Below are 22,770 nucleotides of genomic sequence, written 5' to 3' on the forward strand. Positions count from 1 at the left end.
CTGGAGGAGGTGGGAATTGGGGCTTGACTTTGGGGTATATATTTGTATCTGGCAAGTGGAGATCTCTCTCTCTGCTTCCTATCATCATGTAAGCCACATTCCTCTGCCATATGCTTCTGCCATGATGTCCTGTCTCACCTTGAGCCCTGAAGGATGGAGCCTGCCTCTGAAACTGTGAACCCTCAAATAAACTTTTCCTCCTAAAATTGTTCTGGTCATATTTTTTAGTTACAGCAGCAAAAAAGGTAACAAGAAGGAGATGTGGATAGACTAGGTGTGATGAAACAACATGACAGGCTATCTTGCTCTGGAAATATTACCCTAATATAAATCATGTCAGAAAATTCAGAATCATTATTGATTCCTCCTTCACCCCAAGTATATACCTATAATTATATAGATCTTTCAAATTTTCATTCCAAATACCTCTTCCACCTCTCTTATTCATTTATGCAATTTTTCTTTTGAGTGTAGGTGAATGTCTACTGTTTGCTAGAAATTATGCCAGGTGCTGATATTATAAAAAGTTAATCAGACAGTAAAGTGGTAGAGGCTGAGACAGAGACAGACATTTTCTTAGTCAAGTGTTGGAGTCCCCAAGATCAGCCATCTAGCTATCTGTGGGAGTCAGTGGTGCAGTGTGTGAGCTGAGTCTTGAGGAAGGAATATTTGCAAGGCAAAAAGAAGAGGAGGTGGAGGCAGAGACTTGATGTATTTGGAGAGAAAGAGAAAGAGAAACTGCCAGAGTGGATTGTCAGCGAGTGGAGTCTAAGGATCACCTCAAGTTCCCCACTTAACAAGGACTTCCTAAACAGCAGTGAAGGAGGAGACTTTTAATGAGCTATGTCTGACAGGTCCACAAGCTACCCCACAGGATTTATCAAGTAGGCAGCTGGAAGTGGAACCTGAAGTTGAGAAGAAAGGCTCATACTGGAGATGAGGATTGAGAAACCATCAACGTGATGATTGTTAAGATGGTGGGAATCTGTGGCAAAGCCCAGTGAGTAAGAACCCATGCAGAGGAAAGAACCCGTTCTGCTCTCAGCTCCCCACCACACTGCCCTAGTGCCTCATTCTCTACCTCAGCCCTTTCTCTTCTTCTAAATTCTGCCCAGGAGCTACTTGAAGTACAGCTCTGAATCTGCCAATCTCCTCTCAAATGTCTTCCAAATGTAGTGCAAGCACCACAGCTTTGAGTTTAAAGCTCTTTGTGGTTTGTGCCAAACACGCCACTCCATCTTATTTCTGGGGGTTCCCTGTGAACCAACCAGGAACTGACATATCCCTGGACAGGTCATCTACCTTCATCTCTAGTTTTGCCATGCCAATTCCTCTGCCCATGTGACAAAAGAATGTGAGCTTTAGAGGCAGAAGTATTTTTATTTAAATACTGACAAACTCTTCCATTAACTAGAAGAGTCAACTTGGGTAATTTGTTGAATTATTTAGAATCTATTTCTTCACATGCTAAAAAGTCATATTGAATCATTGTAATTATGATAGTGTATTTAGACATAAATAAATATGTTGTTGACATAAATAGGTGCTCATCAAATATTAAGCTCATTTATTAAGCCATACACCTCTTTTCCACTTGCCATAGTCATGTTCCAAGGCAGGATTTTTAAAGCTTCACACTTGTTAGAAACCATTTAAATATGCCTCGTCAATTCATTTTGCTCTCTTTATCCTTCCACTTTAGCAAATAACACAAGTTATCTGTTCCTCTACCATATCATGGATTACTTGGTATGAGAAACATTGTGTTTGTAGCATTATTGTCTTGCAAGCAGTAGGTGTTTGAATTGAGAACTGTAAATTTTACTATAATCTACACCCCCCCATCTCTCTCTTTCTTGATAATAGCTCTATTAAGATATGTTTAACATGCCTTACAGCTCTCACATTTAATGTCTATAATTCAGTAGTTTGCAGCAAATTCGGAGTTGTGTGTAGATCACTATAATCAATCTTAGAATATTTTTATTGCCCCCCCAAAAAAAGAACCCCTACACTTTAACCATCACCCGCCCCCCCAACTTCCAACCTCCTTAGATTTGGGCAACCACTGATGTATTTTTAAGATTTCATATAAATGGGATCAAAATATCCAGTCTTTGTGACCAATTTCTTTCACTTAGTATGATGTTTTCAAGGTTCATTTTATATCCTGTATTCAGTACTCCAGATCTTATTATTGCAAAAAAAAATTACATTTTTTGCATATATCATATTTTGTTTCTGGTCATCAACTGAAGGACATTTGGGTTGTTTCCACTTTGGGCTATTATAAATAATGCTACTATGAGCATTATTTATGAGCATTTTTTATTACTATTCCTGGCTATTGTATGTTTCTTTCTTTCTCTTTTCATGAACAGGTTTTTTCTATATTTTTATTGATGTATTATAGTTGTATGTAATGATGGGATTTGTTGGTACATTTTCATACACACACACAATATAATTCGGCCAATATCCCTCCCCCGTATTTCTCTCCTTTCCTCCCTCCCCTGGTCCCTTTCCTCCACTCTACTCATTTCCTTTGGATTTTCATGAGATTCCCCACACACATACACACACACCTTTCTTTCCCTTTTTCCTCTTTGTCTTCCACATATGAGAGAAAACATGACCCTTGACTTTCTGAGTCTGGCTTATTTCACTTAACATAACCATGAACAGATTTTTGTGTGAACATACATTTTCATTTCTCTTGTTGGACCAGTGGGTGGAATATGCTGAGTCATATGGTAACTCTTCTGTCTAACCTTTTGAGGAACTGCCAAACTCTTTTCTAAAGCAGATGCATTATTTTATTTCTACTAGCAGAATATGAGGGTTCCACATCCTTGCCCATACTTGTCACTATCTGATTTGCTTGGGTGTTTTTCATTTTTTTTTTTAGCCCAGGGATGCTAAACCACTGAACCACACCCTCAGCCCTTTTATATTTTATTTTGAGACAGGGTCTCACTAAGTTGCTTAGGGTCTTGCTAAGTTGCTGAGGCTGACTTTGAACTTGGGATCCTCCTGCCTCAGCCTCCTGAGCCACTGGAATTATAGGAGTGTGCCAGTGTGCCTGGCTATATTGTATGTTTCTTTCTTTCTTTTTTTATTTAATTAATATAGCATCTTAGTAGAGCTATATTGTATTAGTGAAATATTCTTAATTCATTCAGTCTGTGTTTTGTTGAGTGCCCTCTAAGTGCCAGACACCATTCTCAGCTTTTGGAACCACTGGTGAAGTTAAAAGACAAAAATATCTGTCCAGGGGGAATCTTAAGTTCTAATGGGAAGAAAGACAAACAATAAGCAATAAATATAATAAATTCTTATTCAAGTTTCTGGCTAAAATGACATCTCTTTGTTCTGTGCTAATTAGCAGTAAAGATTTTTTCTTGCAGTCATTTTTACCTCTTTATCTTAGAGTTGAGATCGAGTCTCACAACTTTGCCCTGGCTGTATTCAGTCTACTGGTGGGTGATAGGCATCGTAGGAAAGAGGAAGAAAGAGAAAAAAGGCGATCAAGAGTGTCGGCAGAGAAGGAAAGGACTGGTAGTGAGTTAATAGGGTGATTGAGTTAGGCCATGTTGAGAAGGTGAGATTTTGGCAAAAGCTTAAAGGTGAATGAGTCAGCTGAGGAGATATCAGGGAGAAGAGTTTTGTGAGCAGAGGAAGCAACCAATCCAGAGTCCCTGAAGCAGGATTCTGTCCAAGGAATAGCAAGGAGGCCAGTATTGTTGTTAGCATAGGAGCTAGCAACAGAGAATACAGGAGGCGAGAAGGTTAGTGTGGCTGTGAGCCAAACTATGCAGGATTTAGCAAGTAAATGGTGCATGAGGGCAACCTTGTACTAAACAGTTATTCATTCTTTATCTGAAATTCAAACTTAACTGGGCATCCTGGGTTTCATTTTGTTTTGTGCTTTTAGCAGCTCTACTTGTAGGCCATTGTAAGGACTTGGCCCTGGACTGAAGAGGTGAAAGGCCAATGCAGGTTTTGCATCAGAGGAGAGACACCATTGTGTTTCGGTATTTAAGGGATTGCTGTCTCTTTTGTGCTGAGAACAGGCCATGGAGAGCACCAGTGGGAACAGAGAGGTTCTGGGAGGCTATTGCAGTAATCGGATGAGGGATGATGATGGCCCAGACTGTAATGGCAGCAGTGGAGGGGGTGAGAAGTGTTCAGAATTCCAGATATGTTTTGAAAGTCCAACCAAAAGCATTTTATCATGGATTGGACCATATGCTTGAGAGGCAGACAGAATTCGAAGATGACTCCTAGGCTTTTGGCTTGAACAACTGAAAGAACAGAGTTGCCATCAAATGAAAGGAGAAGGACTGTGGTTAGAGCAGATTTGGGAAAGAGGAGTTGAGTTTATTTGGGTATACTGAGCTGAAGACAGGTCATAAGATGGGGCATAGCCATTAGCCACTGAATATTGTGATGTTTTTCATAAAAATATTCAATAATGTAAGTTAAAAGGCACACCTTTTAACACACTCACTGGGGACAGATTTTTTTTTTTTTTAATTTAGTGTGCCTTGTATTTTATTACTTAGAGGATCTTCTTTATGCTTGAATGGGCTTTTTAAAGTGGTTAGAGAAAGAGTAGCCAAAACTGGAATTCAGTTTCCTGGTTTCTTCTCCAGGATCTGAACTCAAAGCCAGACTCAATCCCAACTCCCCATTTTACCTGGCAATGGAATTCATTTTTCCATAGATGTTTTTCTTCATTTTCATTCATTTCCTTTCATCTACTCAATGTCAGGAGAAAATAATCTTACTGCCCAAATTCATACTTCCGTGTTCTTTCAGAGGCTGAAAATGTGCCCAGGAGATTGAACAGATTCTTCCCCTCCCCCAGTACCTGGAGCATGGAAGTCTAGAGGTATAGAGTAGCGTGTGAGTCCTCGATGCCCCCAGAGTCTGGCTGGTTTGCTCTGTTCATGTGCCCTTCACTGATTATAAGCGGTTCTGAAGAGAGGACTCTCAATGCCTTTCCTCTTTTAACCCATGTCCTGAATAAAATAATTTTTTTCTACCCTGATGAGCAAGTATACCTTTTCTTGCACAATTATTTTACTTCTTTTTCTTAGATTTGTGGTCCAGTTTAATTTGACAGGTTTGCTATAGCTATATTTAAAATTACCTGTAAAGTTTAAGTCTACAATAGGATTGTGCATTTCCAAGGATCCATGGGAGGAAAAATAAATATTAGTTAGCAAGAAATCTATAAACTGTGGCCTTTTTCCTAGAGGTCTTGGGTACTATGTTGTTTTTAATCATAACATTTTAAATTGGCACACTGTTTCAGCAGGCATTTTTTCTCAATAATGATTATGTTTTGTTTTTATGCTAAAAAGTTAAGTGCTGATTAAATGACAAATTACATATATTATATTTCTTGTGTTTTGCAGGACTCGAGAGGGACAAGTTTGATAATAAGACTGTTTCATTTGAGGAGCATATTAAATCAGAACACAATATGTGGCATTATTTGTACTTCATTGTCCTGGTGAAAGTTAAAGACCCAACAGAATACACTGGACCTGAAAGTTACGTGGCTCAAATGATTGTGGTGAGTGACCAGAGCATTGGAATCTGTGACCATCTGTGTTCTGCACACTTGCACCTTTTCTATCTTTCCCTCCTTTCAGAATAGAATGGCTCTAGCAATGTTTTTAATAAGCCCATAACCACTGAAGAACCTCTGTGTGGCCTAAATTGCTGGTTCCCAGTAGATTTCTTGGTTTTTCACCCAAATCTAAAACTCAAGTGCACATATAATATGCACATAATTCTCCTGTGGGATATTCTGTGCAATGAATAGCATCTTCTCAGTGATGTCTGTCACCTTCTGACCTCATGCCTTCTATCATTGCTGATCTCCTAATTCCCCAAATCTGGAACATTCCTATTGTCAAATGTGAACAAAAGATTTGTGCTTTATGAAATTCCTTGAATTTCAAAAATCAAAAGTTTAAGAAATTAAATTCCATGTAGGAAGAGTATGATATTTAGTCCTAACAGGAGGGTCCTGGTTTCCTGGCAGCATATACTTTGGATTGATTTTCCAGAGTTCATGATGGATTTTCATCGATCCTGCCACATGTCGTTACTTATAGCTCCTCATTAAGATAAGCACAGAGGATGTGGTTGTCCATAATTTGAAATTGCTTCTTTTGTCTCATAGAAAATTAAAACTAACTGGCCCAAAAGGAAGTTAAAGTTGTCACTTTAGCGTGGCACTTTTAATAAGCATAATTACAACTGTATCAATTCTCGTATACTTATAACAAACAAGCCTGTACATTGGGTTTTTATTTTCCTCAAAGACCATCCTACAAAATTGTGTTCACTGTTTGAGAAAGAGATCTTAGAGAATGCATGGTCCTCCTTGCTGCTCGGTTCTCAGGATAATTAGCATCAATGCAATGGGGTCAGGACAGGAGAACTTAGTTAACAGTGGCTCTAGGTCCTTGCCTCTGGGGACTTATCATCCATGTAGAAAAGCAGGGACCCATCAGGAGCAACGAAAGAACATTTTTAGTGAGAAAGATATTGATAAGTGCAGATTGATACAGTAATAATGTTCCTTCCTGTCAATATCAATGTGTCACAAGTAAATGTAAATGGAATTTTTATAAAGTACATGTAAATGGAATTTTAATAGTTCAAGATTTTTCATATTTTTTTTTATTATTGACTTTCATCTCACTGTAAGTTGTTTTCTCTGCATTCATTTGACAGCAGACAGAACCTAATTTGGTCTCTCTTTTTCCACTTTTGCCTTTCTGCCCTCTTCCCTTTTTAAGTTGCGGGGGTGGCTGGTTGGGGGGTGTTAACCATTTGAGGTTGTGCCTTCACAGTGGTCATTTGCACATTCTTGGTCTGGTATGTGAGAAACATTTCGTTTCTGCTTGCTGGGAAAAAAATGGTACATCAAGCATTACATTTTAAATGTGAACTCACATTGCTGCACTATATCAAAGTTTGAATAAATCTAATCAATAGTATTTATTAGGTTCCTATGATATCTTTTAGAATAAAAGATTTCAGGGAATACAGTGAAAAGTCTGCTATATTCCCCTGTGCCAAGGAATTTAGAGCTTAGTCAGAGAGATGGGGGATAGCAAACCAAAAGTAGAAAAGTTCCACACGAGTTATACAAATGAAAATCTGTGAAGTGACATTTAACTGGATGGGGGAGAAGGAGAATTGTGTGTGTGTGTGTTTGTGTGTGTAAGATGGGGTAGGGGGAGAAGAGGGGGCCAGCATAACAGACAGGGCAGGATTTGTGCAGGTAGGGTTTATCTGCTAAATAAAAGTGAGTGCCTGTAGGAAGGAGCAGTCTGAACACAGGCATAAAAGTGGGACACGCAGACCCTCGAGGGATCGTTAGTTGCCCAGTTTTCCCTGGCATCCAGTCCGATTAGAATGAATCCCTGAGAGACGTGGCAAGAAAAGTAGATGGGACTTTTGAGTAACAAATACAGGCATTTGGGTGTTATTTCATCAGCAATGTGAAGCCACTGAATATTATAACTAAGAGGATAGTGTGATCCGGGACAATAATCAAGTAGTGGCACATTGGTGTGTAAGATGGCATTGAAGGGAGGGGGATATAACATCAGAGATGGTATTTAGCAAGGGATGAAATTGAGTGGTGGATGGGGGAGGAGCAGGAGGTGGAAGAGAGCAAGATGAACCTGAGACACCTGACAGTGACAGCCTGGTCATTGGGAGAAAGGTGGTGTGTCAACTTCAGAAAGTCTCTTTGTTAGGAAGAGAAGTTGGTCAGGGGAAAAGACTTGTTGATTTTGAAGTGAGACTGAAGAGCGAGAATTGTGGATTCAAAGGAATGTCAAGGTGGCCACAGTATGAGTCTTGGAGCCAAGAAGATCAAACTTGTGCTCTACTACTTATTGGCTGGGTGGTCTTGGATGTCATAGATGAATCTTAAAACCTATCTGAGCCTCTTCTCAAGTGAAGAAACTATGGCATCTCTCATAGGAGTGCTGTGAGATGTTAAAATGACCTGGTAGAGTGAAGAGACTTGGTAAATGAAGTTCTAATATTGACTGTCCACATGGAAGGACCATTGAAGCCGCCAATCTACAGACTGGTGGGAGAAGGGGGAGAGTGTAAAGAGTGAGGAGAGAGCCCAGAACAGAACCTGGGAGTCCCCCAGAAGAAAGATGAGTGAAATAGATAGAAAAGAAGACAGTAAAGAGGCAGAAGGAGAATCAGGAAGTAGAGCTTGTCAAAAGCCCAGAGATGAGTGTTTCAGGGCCAGAATTCAACAGCAGCAATTGCTGCAGAGAAGCCATAAAGAAGAGACAGGTCACAGCCTTTGGATTTTGTAATGCAGAAATCACCCAATGACCTTTTCCCACAAAAGAAGACTGCTGTGAAAATGTTGACCCATCTTTAGCCTTCACAGTAAAAGCAGCATTTTACCAGGCACTTGTGCTTGGATCTTTAAGTATCCAAGTCCTTATGCATGTTTCTACCCATTCCTCTTCTGTCAGAGCTCTTTCCAGAACCTTGACAGGAGGGATAAGAGCCCACAAGCTTATTCCAGCCTGAAACATCTCATTCTCATCCAAGCAATGCGCATCCCAGGGAACAGGCTCCATTCCTGAATTTTAATGAACAGAGGACAGAAGAGTGGATTAGCTTAGGTCTGAATGGAAACAAAAATTTGTTCACATGGAAGATTGCTCATTTTCTGAAATGGTGTTTTTGGAAAACTAAAAATCTGTAGCTGACAAACTCAGTTCAGAAAATCTGTTACACCAAGCTCCATGGAGACTTTGGTTTCATAATCCCGAGCCTCATAGAGAGACAAGATTTTAGAACATGTATAAGTCGAAGCACGTTTACAGTTGAGTTTGAAGACTGGGAGTTTTTTTCCCCTCCCTCCAGAGATAGCTCCTCTTAACAGTTTGGTAGGAAACCTTCCAGGTGTCTTCCTGCTGCTCTTATTTTTGTTCCTTAAAACATGTTTTTTTACCAAGTTGATGTAGGTGCTTGTTTATCAATAGGCTTTGCAAGGTGCTTCATAATCAATACAGCTTTTACCCATAAGGGTTTATGCAAAAGAAAATGAATTCATCTGAATTTTGTTACACTAAGGAAATCTGATTTGTGCCTTGGGACTTTTAGAAAATGCCTCCTACCTTTTGGTGAAATGGGAAAAACAAGAATATAATATAACAAGTGTGGGGAATGTTTCTCCATCTGGATGATTTCACCTTCAGTGCTTCACCCTTATTCTTTATTACCATGTCAACATGTACATGTATACCAAATATTCATTAAAACATACATTTAAAATAAATTAATATGCTACTTCTATTCTGTGGATTAGAATTTTGGGAAACATGTTTGTACATCTGTATTAATCCAATGATAAAAATCAGGAGTCTGAAATATTAATCAGAACTTAAAACTGCTGTACCCTTTCATTCATACTCTCAGCCAAGATGTTTAAAGCCAGTGTATGAATATTCAAATTAACACAAAGCATCTGCTGGGATCTTGTTAGGGAAGATGCAGGTAGATCAAGGTATTGGGGAATGTATTTTCTTCTGGCAAGCAAACCCTCATTTTTGATAAAATAATTGATATTTTGAGTTGGTATTTATTGGGAAGAGAAAATAAGGGAAAAGAAGGGCCCACACGGGAAAATAGAAGTAATGAAAGAAAATCCAGTAAACAAGAGGTAAATATAAAGGAATAAATCCCCAGGCCTTCCGAGTAATGGCCTTTGAGCATCACAGAGCCCCTTTGCTTCTTCTATCCAAAAGATGATGACTGAGGAGGAACAGACAAAATAGCAACCATTAGAAAAAAAATGCCTCAGGCTTTTTAGCTGTTTCTCTAAATTTGGAGGATATTTTCAGTGTTGTTTGCCGAGATATGTTAGGGATCTTTGGAGATGTTTATTACTTAATGCAACAAACAGCAAGACCCAAACCAGAGTTGCATATAAGAGCTGTGTGTGTGCAGAGAACTGCTGCCTCCCCAAGCATCCTGATGGATGGCACTGGGCTGTGACTGAGACCCTGGCTGCTCCCCACCCATCATGACCATGGTTTGCGGGATCATTTCCTCCCGTTAGTGCTTCTTGACATTATGACAATATAAACCAAGACAATTTAATTCATATTTTTCTGAACATAATCATCTGTCTTCACACAGAAAATAATTGTAAGTTTCTTGAAGGCCATATCCAGGTAGATAGTAGCAGTTTGTTCTACACAATACCAGGGCAAATAATGTCTGTAATGTGTATTAAAAGCAATTCAACATCCATTGCTAGTGGCTATGCTAAAAGTTTGATGTATAAGGATGAAGAAGAAACCATCTCTTCCCCCATGAAACTTAAACCATTTATTGAGTAAATCAAAAAAAAGTAAGGAAATTAATAAATAAATGGTTTCTTTTTAGTCTTCTGGCACTTGAACACAATTTATAGAAAGATACAGCAAAAATAGATGGGAGAGAGAGGTACATGAATTTCTCATTAGTCAAATGCTCATTCCCTTCTTTAAAATCAGAAGATAAAGGTGTGGCAGGAAGGGGTTATATCACTTGAACCAAGTGTAGAGAATTCAACATTAAAAATCAGATGACTGATTTGAGGGCTGAGGTACTTGCATGCCTCCCTGGTCTCTCTCCTAGAGTGTCCAAAGCCCAGCCCCTTCCCTCCCACACACACAGATGCTTGGGAGAGTGCCTGAGGCTGCTTCCAGAGCAGAGGGGCAGCTATCTACATGGATGTGGGGCTTTTTTGTTGTTGTTGTTGTTGTTGTTGTTTTTTGGCATCCTTCACCCTTAAGAATGAATCCTTCCTTGTAGTGATCTGTTTAGATCTTAGGAAGAGAGGGATCATCCTCTTCATGAATTAGAAATCTATTCAGTCATTCCTTCAGCCACCTAGGGAGGGGAAAAGAACTTATGATTTTCCAGATGTTGGTTTCTGAGTCTGGAACTCAAAATCAGTCTTGTTTAGTTAAACCATATTTTTGAGCAGTAACTACTGGAGCAGGGAGATGTTTGTGCTCATGGAAGACATCAAATTGTCTACAATTTATATGCACCCTGCCTGCCTCAGCACATTTGCCAACTTAATTTCCACATTATTGTTATGTGTCATAATTCTGAAATTATATGTTCTGATTCCATTATTTCTAATTTACACTAATTGTGTAATTGGATCTAATGAAGCCAATTATGTAACATCTTAATTTTTAACTAAAACCTATTTTAAAGATTTCAGAACTTATTAAGACAACGTTTTAAAAAATGTTTACATGTCACGGCAAGCCAAGGGGGTCTCCACAGCTCAAAATGCACAATTAAGAGGCCAGTGTATACATTCACAGAGCCACCACCTTCTCCCCACATTTTAAGTGCAGACATGTGTCTTTAACTTAAAAGGGATCTGTCTCAATTCCCAACTCCAGATTTCATTGTCATGGCTGGAGACCCCCTCCATATTATTCACATTTTCTATTTGGTATGCATGTGCAAGATGCATGAATTAACCACCTTTTTACACTCATGTTTACACCTTTCTAATCCTCTTTTTTGTTGTTTGTTTGTTTGTAAAACAGACAGACTTGGAAGTGTTTAACAGTGGCTGCACATGGAGCCTGAATCTAGGAGACTGTATTGCAGTGCTCAGCTTGTGAGACCTCAGTGCTAGAAATGAGGGGAAAGGGATTTGGGCCAAATAATTTTGGAATGATTTTCATGGATGGAAGTGGGCTGGGGAATAAAGACAAAGGCAGGCAGAAAGGCCCTAACTCTGAGCTGTCCTAGGTTACTTCCTTCCTGAATTGATCCCAAACTGGATCTGCTGGTGTCTGGGTGATTGTCCGTAGAGTTTGAGAAGCCGGAAGTGGCTTTTGTTGGTTGTTCTAGAAGAAACTGGGTGCCAAAGAATCAACTGGGCTCTAGAAGATGGAGTTTGATTTTTTAGGATTTCTATTTACAAGATTGATGACTTGACTTTGCTTCTCAAATTGCCCATTGATAATGTATGTGTAATGAGTCAGAACTCAGAATGGAAGCCTGCTGAACTTTGATAGGCTGTGGAGGCATTAACCTTCCCATTGCAAGTCTTGGAGAAGGGTCAAGGCAAAAATCCTGGGGAAAAACTGGGAGGATCCTATTATTATTATCCCCATTTCACACATGAAGAAACAGAGGCTTAAAGAGGATTATAACTTGCTCCTAGTGGCACAGCTCAAGCAAAGGGATGCTGTGTCCATAACCTGTAAGTGGTCAATCAGAGTGTCCTAGTACTGGGTCCTATACAACACGTAAAGCAAGAAGCCACGGTTCCTCTGAGGGCAGACAAGGCCAGCTGTACCCAACGCTCTCAGCTGCACACTTGGTGCTTTAAAGAAGAGGGGCTATAAAAATCCAGGCCACAGGGCAGGGAATGGACCTGGCCAGGAGGTCAGATGACAGCCCTACAATAGCAGGATGGCCTGAGAGGGGTTCAGATAGGAAAATGAGAACCTGTTCAGAACTGGTTGGCAATTGCATGCCTCTTACAAAGATAGGAATATTGCAATTATAATGATTCCAAATGCAGGCAAGAAAGAAAGAGGCTGCAGAATATTCTGTGTTTAATTTGACAAGTACTTACTGGGGAGCAGTCTACACAAGGCACTGATAAAAACAAGAATAAAACATCTTCACCACCCTCACAAAACCACAACTTAATGGGAAGGACAGCTACATTCACCAGAAAATACAGTGTCTATCACGACTCTGGTAAGGGACAAAGTAGACAGTGAAAACAAATTACACCATTGCTCCCCTGCAAAAAGACCCTTGCATGATACTGAGGATTAAATCCCAACTCTTTCATGGACCTTTCCTCAGGGTGACTCTGGCCAACTTCACCAGCCTCTTTGCTTCACACCTTCCTTCTTCACACCAATTGCACTGCAGCCACATTGGCCTTCTTGCTGGTCAGTGCCTTTGTGTATGTGTGCTTTCTGCTTGTCCTGGTTGTCCCCCGGCTCTTTGCATGCAGTCCCCTCCCTGACGCCCTCATTCTTGTTACTTTGTCTTATCACCCTTTATTTCTTTCAGCATTTATCTCCAACATCAGACTGTTCCATATTTATTAATATTTTTAGTGCTCACCTCACAATACACACTCCAGTAGGGCATTTGCGTGCTGTTTTGTTCTCTGCTATATTTCCAGCAACTACATCAATGCCTAGCACATAGTAGGCACTCAGCATGGATTTATTGAGCAAAATAACCGTCACTGGAGCACAGAGGACAGACAGTTATTTGTGGCTGAGGTGCTGGGTGCTGTTTCACAGAGAAGACTGTGAGGAGAGTTGGGCTTAGAAATGAGGAGTACTTTGACAGAAGGGATGGAAGGAAAGTGGTCCAGGCAGAAAGTGCATTTTAAAGTGAAAGTGTAAGATAAAGAAGGGAAATTAGTTAAATACATGATATGTACTAGCAGCTTTGCAGGTCATCTTACTTCACTATACCCAATTTTATCATTCGAGGTTCAGAAGTGCTGTTCATCCAAGGTGCTCAGTAAAGAAGTCCAAACACAGATCTTACCTTTAGCCAATCCCTCATCTAGTGAGAAATCAGGTAAAACTTAACTAAGGTCAAATATGTGTAAATCAAGTATTGGAGAAAAGGTAGGGGAAAAAACTCAAAAGCCAAAAGACATCTTTTAGAAAGAGGAAAGCTCATTCTGCTTCTCTAGTAGTTGTATGAATTAAAATTCTTAGTGTTGAAGCTGCATTCTTGGAGCTGTGATCTCAAGTACCTTGAAAATGCAGGCTATGTGTCGTTTTCCACTTTTGTCAAAAGATATGCTCATTCAGCAAACACATGTTGAGTGCCTACTGCATTCCAGGCCCTGAGCTAGGCCTTGGGATTCAAAAAGAGGCAGAGCTAACCCAAGGAAGCAGGAGCCCAGGTTCAGGAGCAGACACACACACAGTGGTGCAGCAGAGCAGAGGGCCTGGGAAGGCAGGCTTCCTGGAGGCCACACCTGGGAGCTCCAGGGGAGCCAGGGAATGAGGACTGAAATGGCAGATGGAGCAGATGGGTATGTCTGGAGAAAGAGTGAGGGTGGGGAGACCAGGAGACTCCAGTGGTAACCAGGAGCCAGAGCACAAAGGGCCTGTGTACTTACTTAGAAGTTTTTACTTTTGCCTGAAAGCTTAGGGAAGCCACCCAGAGAGTAAACCAAAGAGACAGGGCAGATTTAGATTTTAGAAAGCATGTTGCATGGCAACGTAAGAAACAGATTCAAGGGGTCATCCTGGGGCGGGGGGGGGGAAACTAGTAGAAAAATTTCATTGCCCAGAAACAAGAATAAGAACTCAGACAAAGGAAATGCCAGTAGAAATGATGGCCATGGAAAAATGAAGGCAGAGGCTTTAATGAAGGTAAAGGGAAGGCCATTACATCCCCAGGCCTTGGATAGTTTGGGGGAGGCTGTGGGAGGAGTAAGCATGCCATAGGTGTAAATTGAGGAGATGTGATCAGCTTAGTTTGGTTTATAATATTCAAGCACATAGGTTCCATAAAAAACTGGATATGTGAGTCTGGAATTCAGATGAGAAGTCTGAAGTGGATAATCTACTAGAAAAGTTAAACACCACAAAGATAAATTTTTAATCTCTTAATTTGCTAGGGTATCTGAGGAGCATAGAACAGTGCCTGGCAAGTAGTAGATGCTCAATAAATATCTGTTAGCTGATCATGAAGATTCATAAGTTGATGGAGTATAATTAATAGTTGAAGTCACAGATTTGGAAAGGGTGTCCCAAAAGGGATTATGTGGAGCCAGAGAATCAGAGGAAGCTTTGCATTGGACTTGGGCACAGAGGAAACTCTTTAACAATGATGATAATAATGTCGTCTACCACCCAGATTTTACTCATCAAAAAGTAGAACCAGAGAGGAGAAAAACAGTGTTCATAGGAAAACTGAAAGAGGATTCCAGCTTTTCGTTAGTCAGTGAACCTAAGAGTACTTTGTTCAGTGTGTGGATATCCTGTGACCCAATATTGATTAATGAGTTTTCATATGGAATTATGCTGCAACCCCAAATGTTTAGAGCAAAGTGACCTGGATTTGTTCAGTATGTGGAAGCCATACTGAAAGGGTGACCCATCCTAAGTCATTTATTTGAAACTTGTAAAGGGATGTTCACATCTCTGATTCTCATAACTTTAATAAAAAGATTTCTCCCTGCTGTGCCGAAGAAAATTCTTGTTTCCCAGTTCTAGTCATTACTGTAAGATCTTGTTGAATTCTCAGTTGGCTTTCTGGAATAATAATGTCCACATTGTTAGGACTGATACATTTTACTCAGAAACTCTGGCTTTCTTCCAGAGAGTAACAGATGCCATCAAAATGTAAGTTGTGGGAATGAGGACTATATACGGTAAAGCCACAGGACTCCTGTCTAATGGTTTTTAATAGAACGGCATAACCTGGGTCATATTATGAGTAATTAGTTAAGATACCAATTAAGCTGAAATATTGCTCTTGTGTTAGGTAAGGTTATCATGCAAGCTAATTTCCATCAGACTTCAGACCAATTTTTATCTAAAATTCCTGAAAAATAATTGCTGAATTTTTACCAAAGTGATTCAGCATTTGTATTTCAGAGATCAGTCATTTAATATCATGTTAGTGGAGTCTGCTACTTTTGTAGGATTTAGAGATCAAGGTGTTTCAAAATAACAGCATCTGAGGTACATTACCTCAGCTTTCTGTTTTCTCATCCTTTTTTTACTAGGATTCCTGTGTGAGTTCAACAGAATCACATATATCAGTGCCTTCCACGGTGTCTGGCTCACGGTTATTGCCCAACAAATGTTGATTTCCTTTCTACTAAGACTACTTGGCCAACTAAATAACAGGGCGAAATTTAAATACTACTTTGCAGACGCAAAACATTCTTAAGCTCTTTCATGTTCAAGTGCTCTACTGATTTCTGCAATGCACCTTTTGGAGGTTAGATGGTCAGTTTTCATTTTTCAGTAAACACTCTCTCCTGTGTCCGGCACTGTGCTAGCCCCTGGACAGGGGGCAAAGAAAATCAGGAAAGGGAAGGCCCCCTCACAGAATTTTCTGAGAACAGAAGGATGATTCTCAACAAGTCGCCCAGGTTTTTTGGTAATTAAACAGTGTGCATGACCACCAGGAAAAATGTTGGGCCAAACGAGTCCTCAAGTATGTTGTCAGACCCAAACTCAAATGCCTTTATCATTTCTTCCCTTGTTAAACCAGAAGTTGAGAGCTCGTTTAAATATTTGAATTGCTAAGACCATTGAATCTGAGTTTTACAAGTGATAAGAGGTGTGGGGGCCTGTTTTCTAGAGTGTCCCCAGCAGTGGTAGGCAGTAATGCTGCGTCAGAACCCAGGTGACCTGCATGCATGTACCATATAGCTTCCCTCACCATCTTGGGGCAAGATAGCAGGCACTGCCTTCTTCTAGGCTCCACATGGGATCATCAAAGAATATTTAGTTCATTTTCCAAAGAATGCACGATTTGGGCTCCTTCATAGGAAGAATTAGCCACATTTTTCCATCACGTAATCACCTTTTTCATTTTTTCCAACATCTGAAAAAGTTCTGGTGTGAAGCGCACAGTTTGTGTAGGAATCTTATTCTGGCTCTGAGTTTTCTGCACTGTTCCCTCTACCGTGGTGAACTCTGAAGAAAGCGTTCAGGGTATTTATGCTGTCCTGTGGGATACCTGATGAGCATTTCCAACACACCTGACATCCAAAAACCTGGTTCGCCAGAATCTGAAACTCAAACATAACCAAATTTAGAGGTAGTCTAATTGAAAAGGTATCCGTAACTTTTCAAAGAGATAACTACCTTGGATGTGCCACATTGTGCTATCAAGGTCCTTGGTCCTGCTTCTACTAAGCAGAGCTATGACTGTGAGAAGAGATGAACTTCAGGACTGTAGATTCCTGTTCATAACGAAAATCTAGGTAATTTCCAGAGTCTCTTCTGTCCTACTTCTAAAATTCGGGTAACTCTAGTGTTTAAAATATTTTTTTTTCTGTCTCATTTCTGGGGTGTTGATGTTTGTTTTATATGATGAACCGGAAGTAGTCGTGGCAGGGATTTGGGAGTGGTCAGAGTTTGTTCCTGTTTGTTCCCTGGGAGGTCAGGTGAGGGTTGGCTTCCCCCCAGCTGTAGTCTGGCTCTTGAATCCCGCTGGTCTGTGGTCCCGGTGATTGGGCCTCTGTGCTCTGACCTTCTCACTAGGGCCACACTGACTAGGGACAGAGCAGGAATTTTCCTCTAAGACCTGGAGCCAAAACCTCCTTGAGAAACTTCCACAGTGATTCTGGTGGCTGTGGGAGGGATGGGAGATTTCACCTGTCTCCAGCTGCACCTGTGCTGGGGTGCACATTTGGAAGCACTGAGTCCAGCTTGAAAAGTGTCATTTTAGAATATAATGACACAGTACCAACAGCTATAGAAGAACTCATCGTATTGGGGGGTGATGGCATTTATTCTAACTTGGGCATATCATGATCACTTCACTTTATTTTCTAACATGGAACTCACTCGTACACAGGAATCGAGAATGAAACGAGTCATTGAAGGGGTGCTGGGTGTGAGGGCGGGACGTGGTGTGGCGTGGTGGTGTGGTTTAGATACAACCTGAGGGACTTTTGAAGCATTGGGCAGGTTATCTAACCCTCCTGTACCTTAGCTTCTGCACTTGTAAAATGGGTTAAAAACATTCCCACCTGTGGGGCTTTATGAGCATTAAGCAATTCACTATTTTTGCATTTTCTGACACCTAATAAATGTTACATTCAATTTTAAAATGTATGTGGGCATTTGACTACTGAAATAGCATGTCTGGGATCAAGAAATGATTATTCAACAATTTTTATTTAGTGGCTACCATGTCTATATTAATGGTTAGATATTGTAGAGAAGCACACACAAAAAGTTGATGAATAAATTCTCCACCTTCAGGAGCCTTGAGCCTCATGGGAAAGAATAATATATCAAAAGGTTATTACTCAGTCTTCATGACTGCATATCAACAATGTGTGATAAGCTACAGAGAAGGCTCTGTCCTCCAGATTGGGAAGAGGACATCGTATATAAAGGAAATGAGAAGATTTGAATACAGATGTCCCTTGGTGTCCTTGAGGGATTGCTTCCAGAACCTCCCCTTGGGTACCAAGATCCGCAGATGCTCAAGTGCCTTATTTAAATGGTGTTGTGTTCATGTGTAACCTAGACACATCTTCCTGTGTGCTCTCCAACATCTTAGATTACTTATAATACTTAATACAATATAAATGCTGTTGAATTAGTTATTATACTGTATTAAGGGAATAATGACCAGCAAAGAAAGGTTACATATGTTCATGACAGCAATTATTTTTCGAAATATTTTCATTCTGTGAAGACTGGATGCTAAACCTGGAGATACAGAGGACCAACTATGATTAATACTCAGAAAGGGCATAATCCACCTGGATTAGGTTGGGGCTAAATGGTAGCAGGAATTGATCATAAGGAATTTTTGCCTAATCCTACAAATAAAAGTGAGACTTTCTTTCTTCCTTCCTTGTTTCTCTCTTTCTCTTCTTTTCTTTTCCTTTCTTTTGTTCTTTCTTTTCTTTTTTTTCCTGGGGATTGAACCCAGGGCTTCAGGCTTTTTAGGCAAGCACTGTACCTCTGAGCTCCATCCCCAGCCCTATTTATTTATTTATTTAATTATTTATTTTTAGAAGAGAGAGAGAATTTTTTAATATTTATTTTTCAGTTTTCAGTGGACCCAACAGCTTTATTTTTATTTGTATGTAGTGCTGAGGATGGAACCCAGTGCCCTGCACATGTCAGGTGAGTGCACTACTGCTTGAGCCCCATCCCCAGCCCAGCCTTTTTTATTTTGAGACAGGGTCTTGTTAATTTGCTCAGGCTATCCTCGAACTTACTGTACTCCTGCTCCCTATCCCAAGTAACTGAAATTATAGGTGTTGGGTTCCTTGTTTACTTTACATCTATGATTTTTAAATAGAGCAATTATATGATTTTTTTAAATGGGATCTTTTAGGAAGTGTCATAAAAGTGAAAGCAGGAAGTAGTTTATAAAGGGGTAAGAAATGGGGAGGATGGAAAACCAGCAACCATTGTACCGATAGAAAATATGATGGGAGGAACTAGGGAAAAAAATAGGTTAGGGATAGTATGATGGAAGGAAGATGAAAATTTGACCCAGAATCGGCGTGAGCTGTCCTCCTAATGCCTCCACCCATAAACCAAGAGGGCTTGGTTCTCCACCTCCATCCCATCCTTCTGTTATTCTATGCCTGGCATTCTTCTTTTTCCTTTTTTTTGAATTTGTTTTAATTAGTTACACATGACAGTACAATGACCTTGACATATCATACATTTGAATCAGATGGGATATAATTTCTCATTTTTCTAAGTGTACAGGTTGCAGAATCACATTGGTCATACAGTCACCTTTATACACACAGCAATAATAATGTCTATTTTGTGCCTGGCATTCTTCTTATTGTGAGTTTCAGTTCAGCCAATTTTGGCTCCTACTGTTCCCTCCACCTGTGTATCACTTAGTTTTCTATCACTGTGACAAACTACATGAGGAAAACAACTTGAAGGAAGAAAGGTTTATTAGGTTCAGAGTTCCAGAGGCTTCAGTCTATGGTCTGTTGACTCTCTGGCTTTTGAGCCTGTGGAGAAGCGGCGCACCGTGACAAGGAATGTGTGATGGAGGGAGACTTCCCATCTCACGGGAGCCAGGAAGTGAAGAGAGAGAGAAGGGGTAGGGTCCCAATGTGCCCTTAAAGGACACACCCGCAGTGCTTCTATCATCCTCCAACAGTGCCATCCGCTGGTGACCAGGCCTCTATACATGAGCCTTTCGGGGGATACTCCAGGTGCAAACTATGACCACCTGGAGCACAGGTCTTCAGAAATTAGAGTCCTCCTCCCCTCCTCCCTGGCCAGCCCATCGAAGGAAGAAACTGGGAAAACAGTGGTTTTTGTCACCAGCTCATCCTACATGGGGTGAGAATGGACCTCCACAGGCTGATGATACCAGGGCTCTGCAGAGCACAAAACCAGGGTCAGGAGAGAAGACTGAAGGATGTTGAAGATGGGCGTGAGGGGAACATGCCCAAGGCTCATGTTTGCAGTTGATAATGACAAATATGGATTTATTTTAAACTGTTGGTGGAGTGATTTGTATTTGAATAGAAATTCCACAGGTGGGGAGATTAAGAAAGTGCCAAGAGATCTTAGCATGTTGAATCCCCATTGGAACATGTGCTATTTACAGTCCTTGGCTTCCTGTTAGAACAGAGTGGTGATGGGACCAAACGCACCCTTCCCATCCTAATGGGAAGATTAGATCTTCTGAAGATTTAGATCTTCAGCCATTAGATCCTGGCTGTGGACAGATTTCTCTCCAGGTCCCTTCTGTTGGGGGCAGTGACAGTGACCTGGGATGTGTACTGACATCAGCTGGCACACCACAATACAACTTCGATACTAACTGCCCAGAGTCAGCGCCCACAGTCCCCAGTGAGAAGCCTACAATTCTTATGCCAGCGGTTCTTGAGGTGTCCCCAGGTCAGTCATAGTTCAGACCAACTGGCTGCAAGTTCAGTGGTTCCCATGATCCCTTCAGGTTTGATGACCCACCAGGGTGACATAGAAACCCTAAGAATCACTGTGCTCACAGTTGCAGCTTTATTTTATAGGGTAAAGATCGGGAACAGCCACACCAAGAGATGTGTGGACAGGGCCTGGTAGGATCTGAACCTGGGGCCTCTGTGTCGTCTCCTGGGGAATCAGGCACATCACCTTCCTGGGTCACCAGTGTTTGCCAATCAGGAAGCTCCAGTGAGCTTGGATGCCTGGAATTTTTATTGGGGTTTCATTACAAAGCATGGTTGACCTAATCGTTTGCCACATAATTGACCTCCATCGCCAGCCCCCGCCCTCCCCAGAGCTCAGCTGACGCCTGCGCACACCCTCTGATCATGCAGCGAGGTCTTCCTGGTGCTCAGCCTCACACTGAGTCATGCTATCTCTTAGCCTAGACGCAGAGATGATCCCAATGGCCCATGACCAATAAGGACACTCCAATCACTGGGAAATTCCAAGGGTTTTAGAATCTTCAAGAATCAGGGACAGGAGCTGGGGATATAGCTCAGCAGTAGATCACTTGCCTAGCATGTGTGAGGCCCTAGGTTCTATTTCCTATACCAAGAAAAATAAATAAAAATCTCTTAAGAATCAGGGACAAAGACCAGATTCTTTATGTCAAATTCTTTGCCCCCCCCACCTTTTTTTTTTTCTGTTCAAGCACTTACTGCCTTTTTTAAAAAGTACTTAATTGGAAAGAGGTTTTAAACCTTAATTGAAAATTAACATTCCTCATTCCTCTAACACAACATATACTCCATCAAAATATCTCATTTTACCATTCAATAAAATACGTGCCAAGTCAGGTGCAGTGGTGCCCATCTATAATCCCAGTGGCTCAGGAGGCTGAGACAGGAGGACCACAGTTCAAAGCCAGCCTCAGCAAAAGCGAGGCCCTAAGCAACTCAGTGAGACCCTGTCTCTAAATCAAATACAAAATAGGGCTGAGGATGTGGCTCAGTGGTTGAGTGCCCCTGAGTTCAATACCCAGTGCCCACCTAAAAAATAGATGCCAATCCACTGTTCTAAAACTTCTACCCCTCTAGTCCCCATAACTGTCACCTCTCACCTAGACTTCTGCTGGCCACCATGCTGGCCCCTGAGCTCCCGGGCTTGCCCCTCCACTGGTCACTCCTCAGGGAGAAAAGTGCTGTTTTTTAACACATAAATTAAAATGCTCACTCTTTGGCTCCAAACCCTCTGCTGGCTTCCTACTGTACATTGAACAAAATCCAGGCTTCTTGTCCAGGCCTCCAAGCTCTGCCACCTGCTGTCCTGCCCCTCTCCCCACTCGGAGGCTGCAGCCAGCCTGCTGAACGTGCTGTCCCCGCACAGCACCAAGCTCTCCTCCACCTGAGGCATCTGCTCTTCTCACAGTGCACAGCATCCAGATTGTCCTCTCACATCCTGTACGTCTCCACCTAAGTGTCACCAGCTCAGAAAGGCTTTCCCCATTCGTATTTCAAAAGACGTCCCTCCAGATATCTCTCCTTCCTCTCTATCATTCTTTATCCTCTTACCCTGGGTTTTTACCTTCCAAAACACTGTGACAATCTGACATTATATTGTCTTTATTTAATTATTTACTTATTTTTGTTATGGGGGATTGAACTCCAGGGCACTTGACCCCTGAGCTACATTCTCAGCCCTTTATTATTATTATTATTATTTTTTGAGATAGGTTCTCACTAAGTTGCTTAGAGCCTCACTAAGTTGCCGAGGCTGGCTTCGAACTTGTGATCCTCCTGCCTCAGCCTTCTGAGCTGCTGGGATTACAGGCATGCACCACTGTGCCCAGCTGTCTTTATTTTTGATATTATGTCTCCTATGTTTAAATGTAATTTAAATGAGGACAACAACTTTGCTTTGCTCATTTTTACATTACCAGGAATTAGAGCAGTTGCTGGCACATAATAAGTGCTTAGTAAATAGTTGCTGAAGTGATAAATGAACAAATGAATGATCAAGAAATATGTAATGAAATACCTTTAGTGACTCAACTTCCTAATAATGCAGA

The 22,770-nt window shown here is 41.0% G+C and overlaps 1 protein-coding gene across 2 annotated transcripts in view; it reads left to right on the forward strand.

The window, feature by feature from the left end:
* The window catches only part of Itpr2 (inositol 1,4,5-trisphosphate receptor type 2), a 481,279-nt gene that overhangs the window by 427,345 nt on the left and 31,164 nt on the right, over nucleotides 1-22,770 (forward strand). For both annotated transcript variants that reach the window (XM_027934069.2, XM_071610047.1), the window contains one exon: nucleotides 5,424-5,584. In XM_027934069.2, coding sequence (XP_027789870.1) covers nucleotides 5,424-5,584 — 161 coding nt within the window. The remainder of the gene's footprint in view (nucleotides 1-5,423; nucleotides 5,585-22,770) is intronic.

Source organism: Marmota flaviventris, chromosome 3 (genome assembly GCF_047511675.1).
Source record: "Marmota flaviventris isolate mMarFla1 chromosome 3, mMarFla1.hap1, whole genome shotgun sequence".
Taxonomy (NCBI): Eukaryota; Metazoa; Chordata; class Mammalia; order Rodentia; family Sciuridae; genus Marmota; species Marmota flaviventris.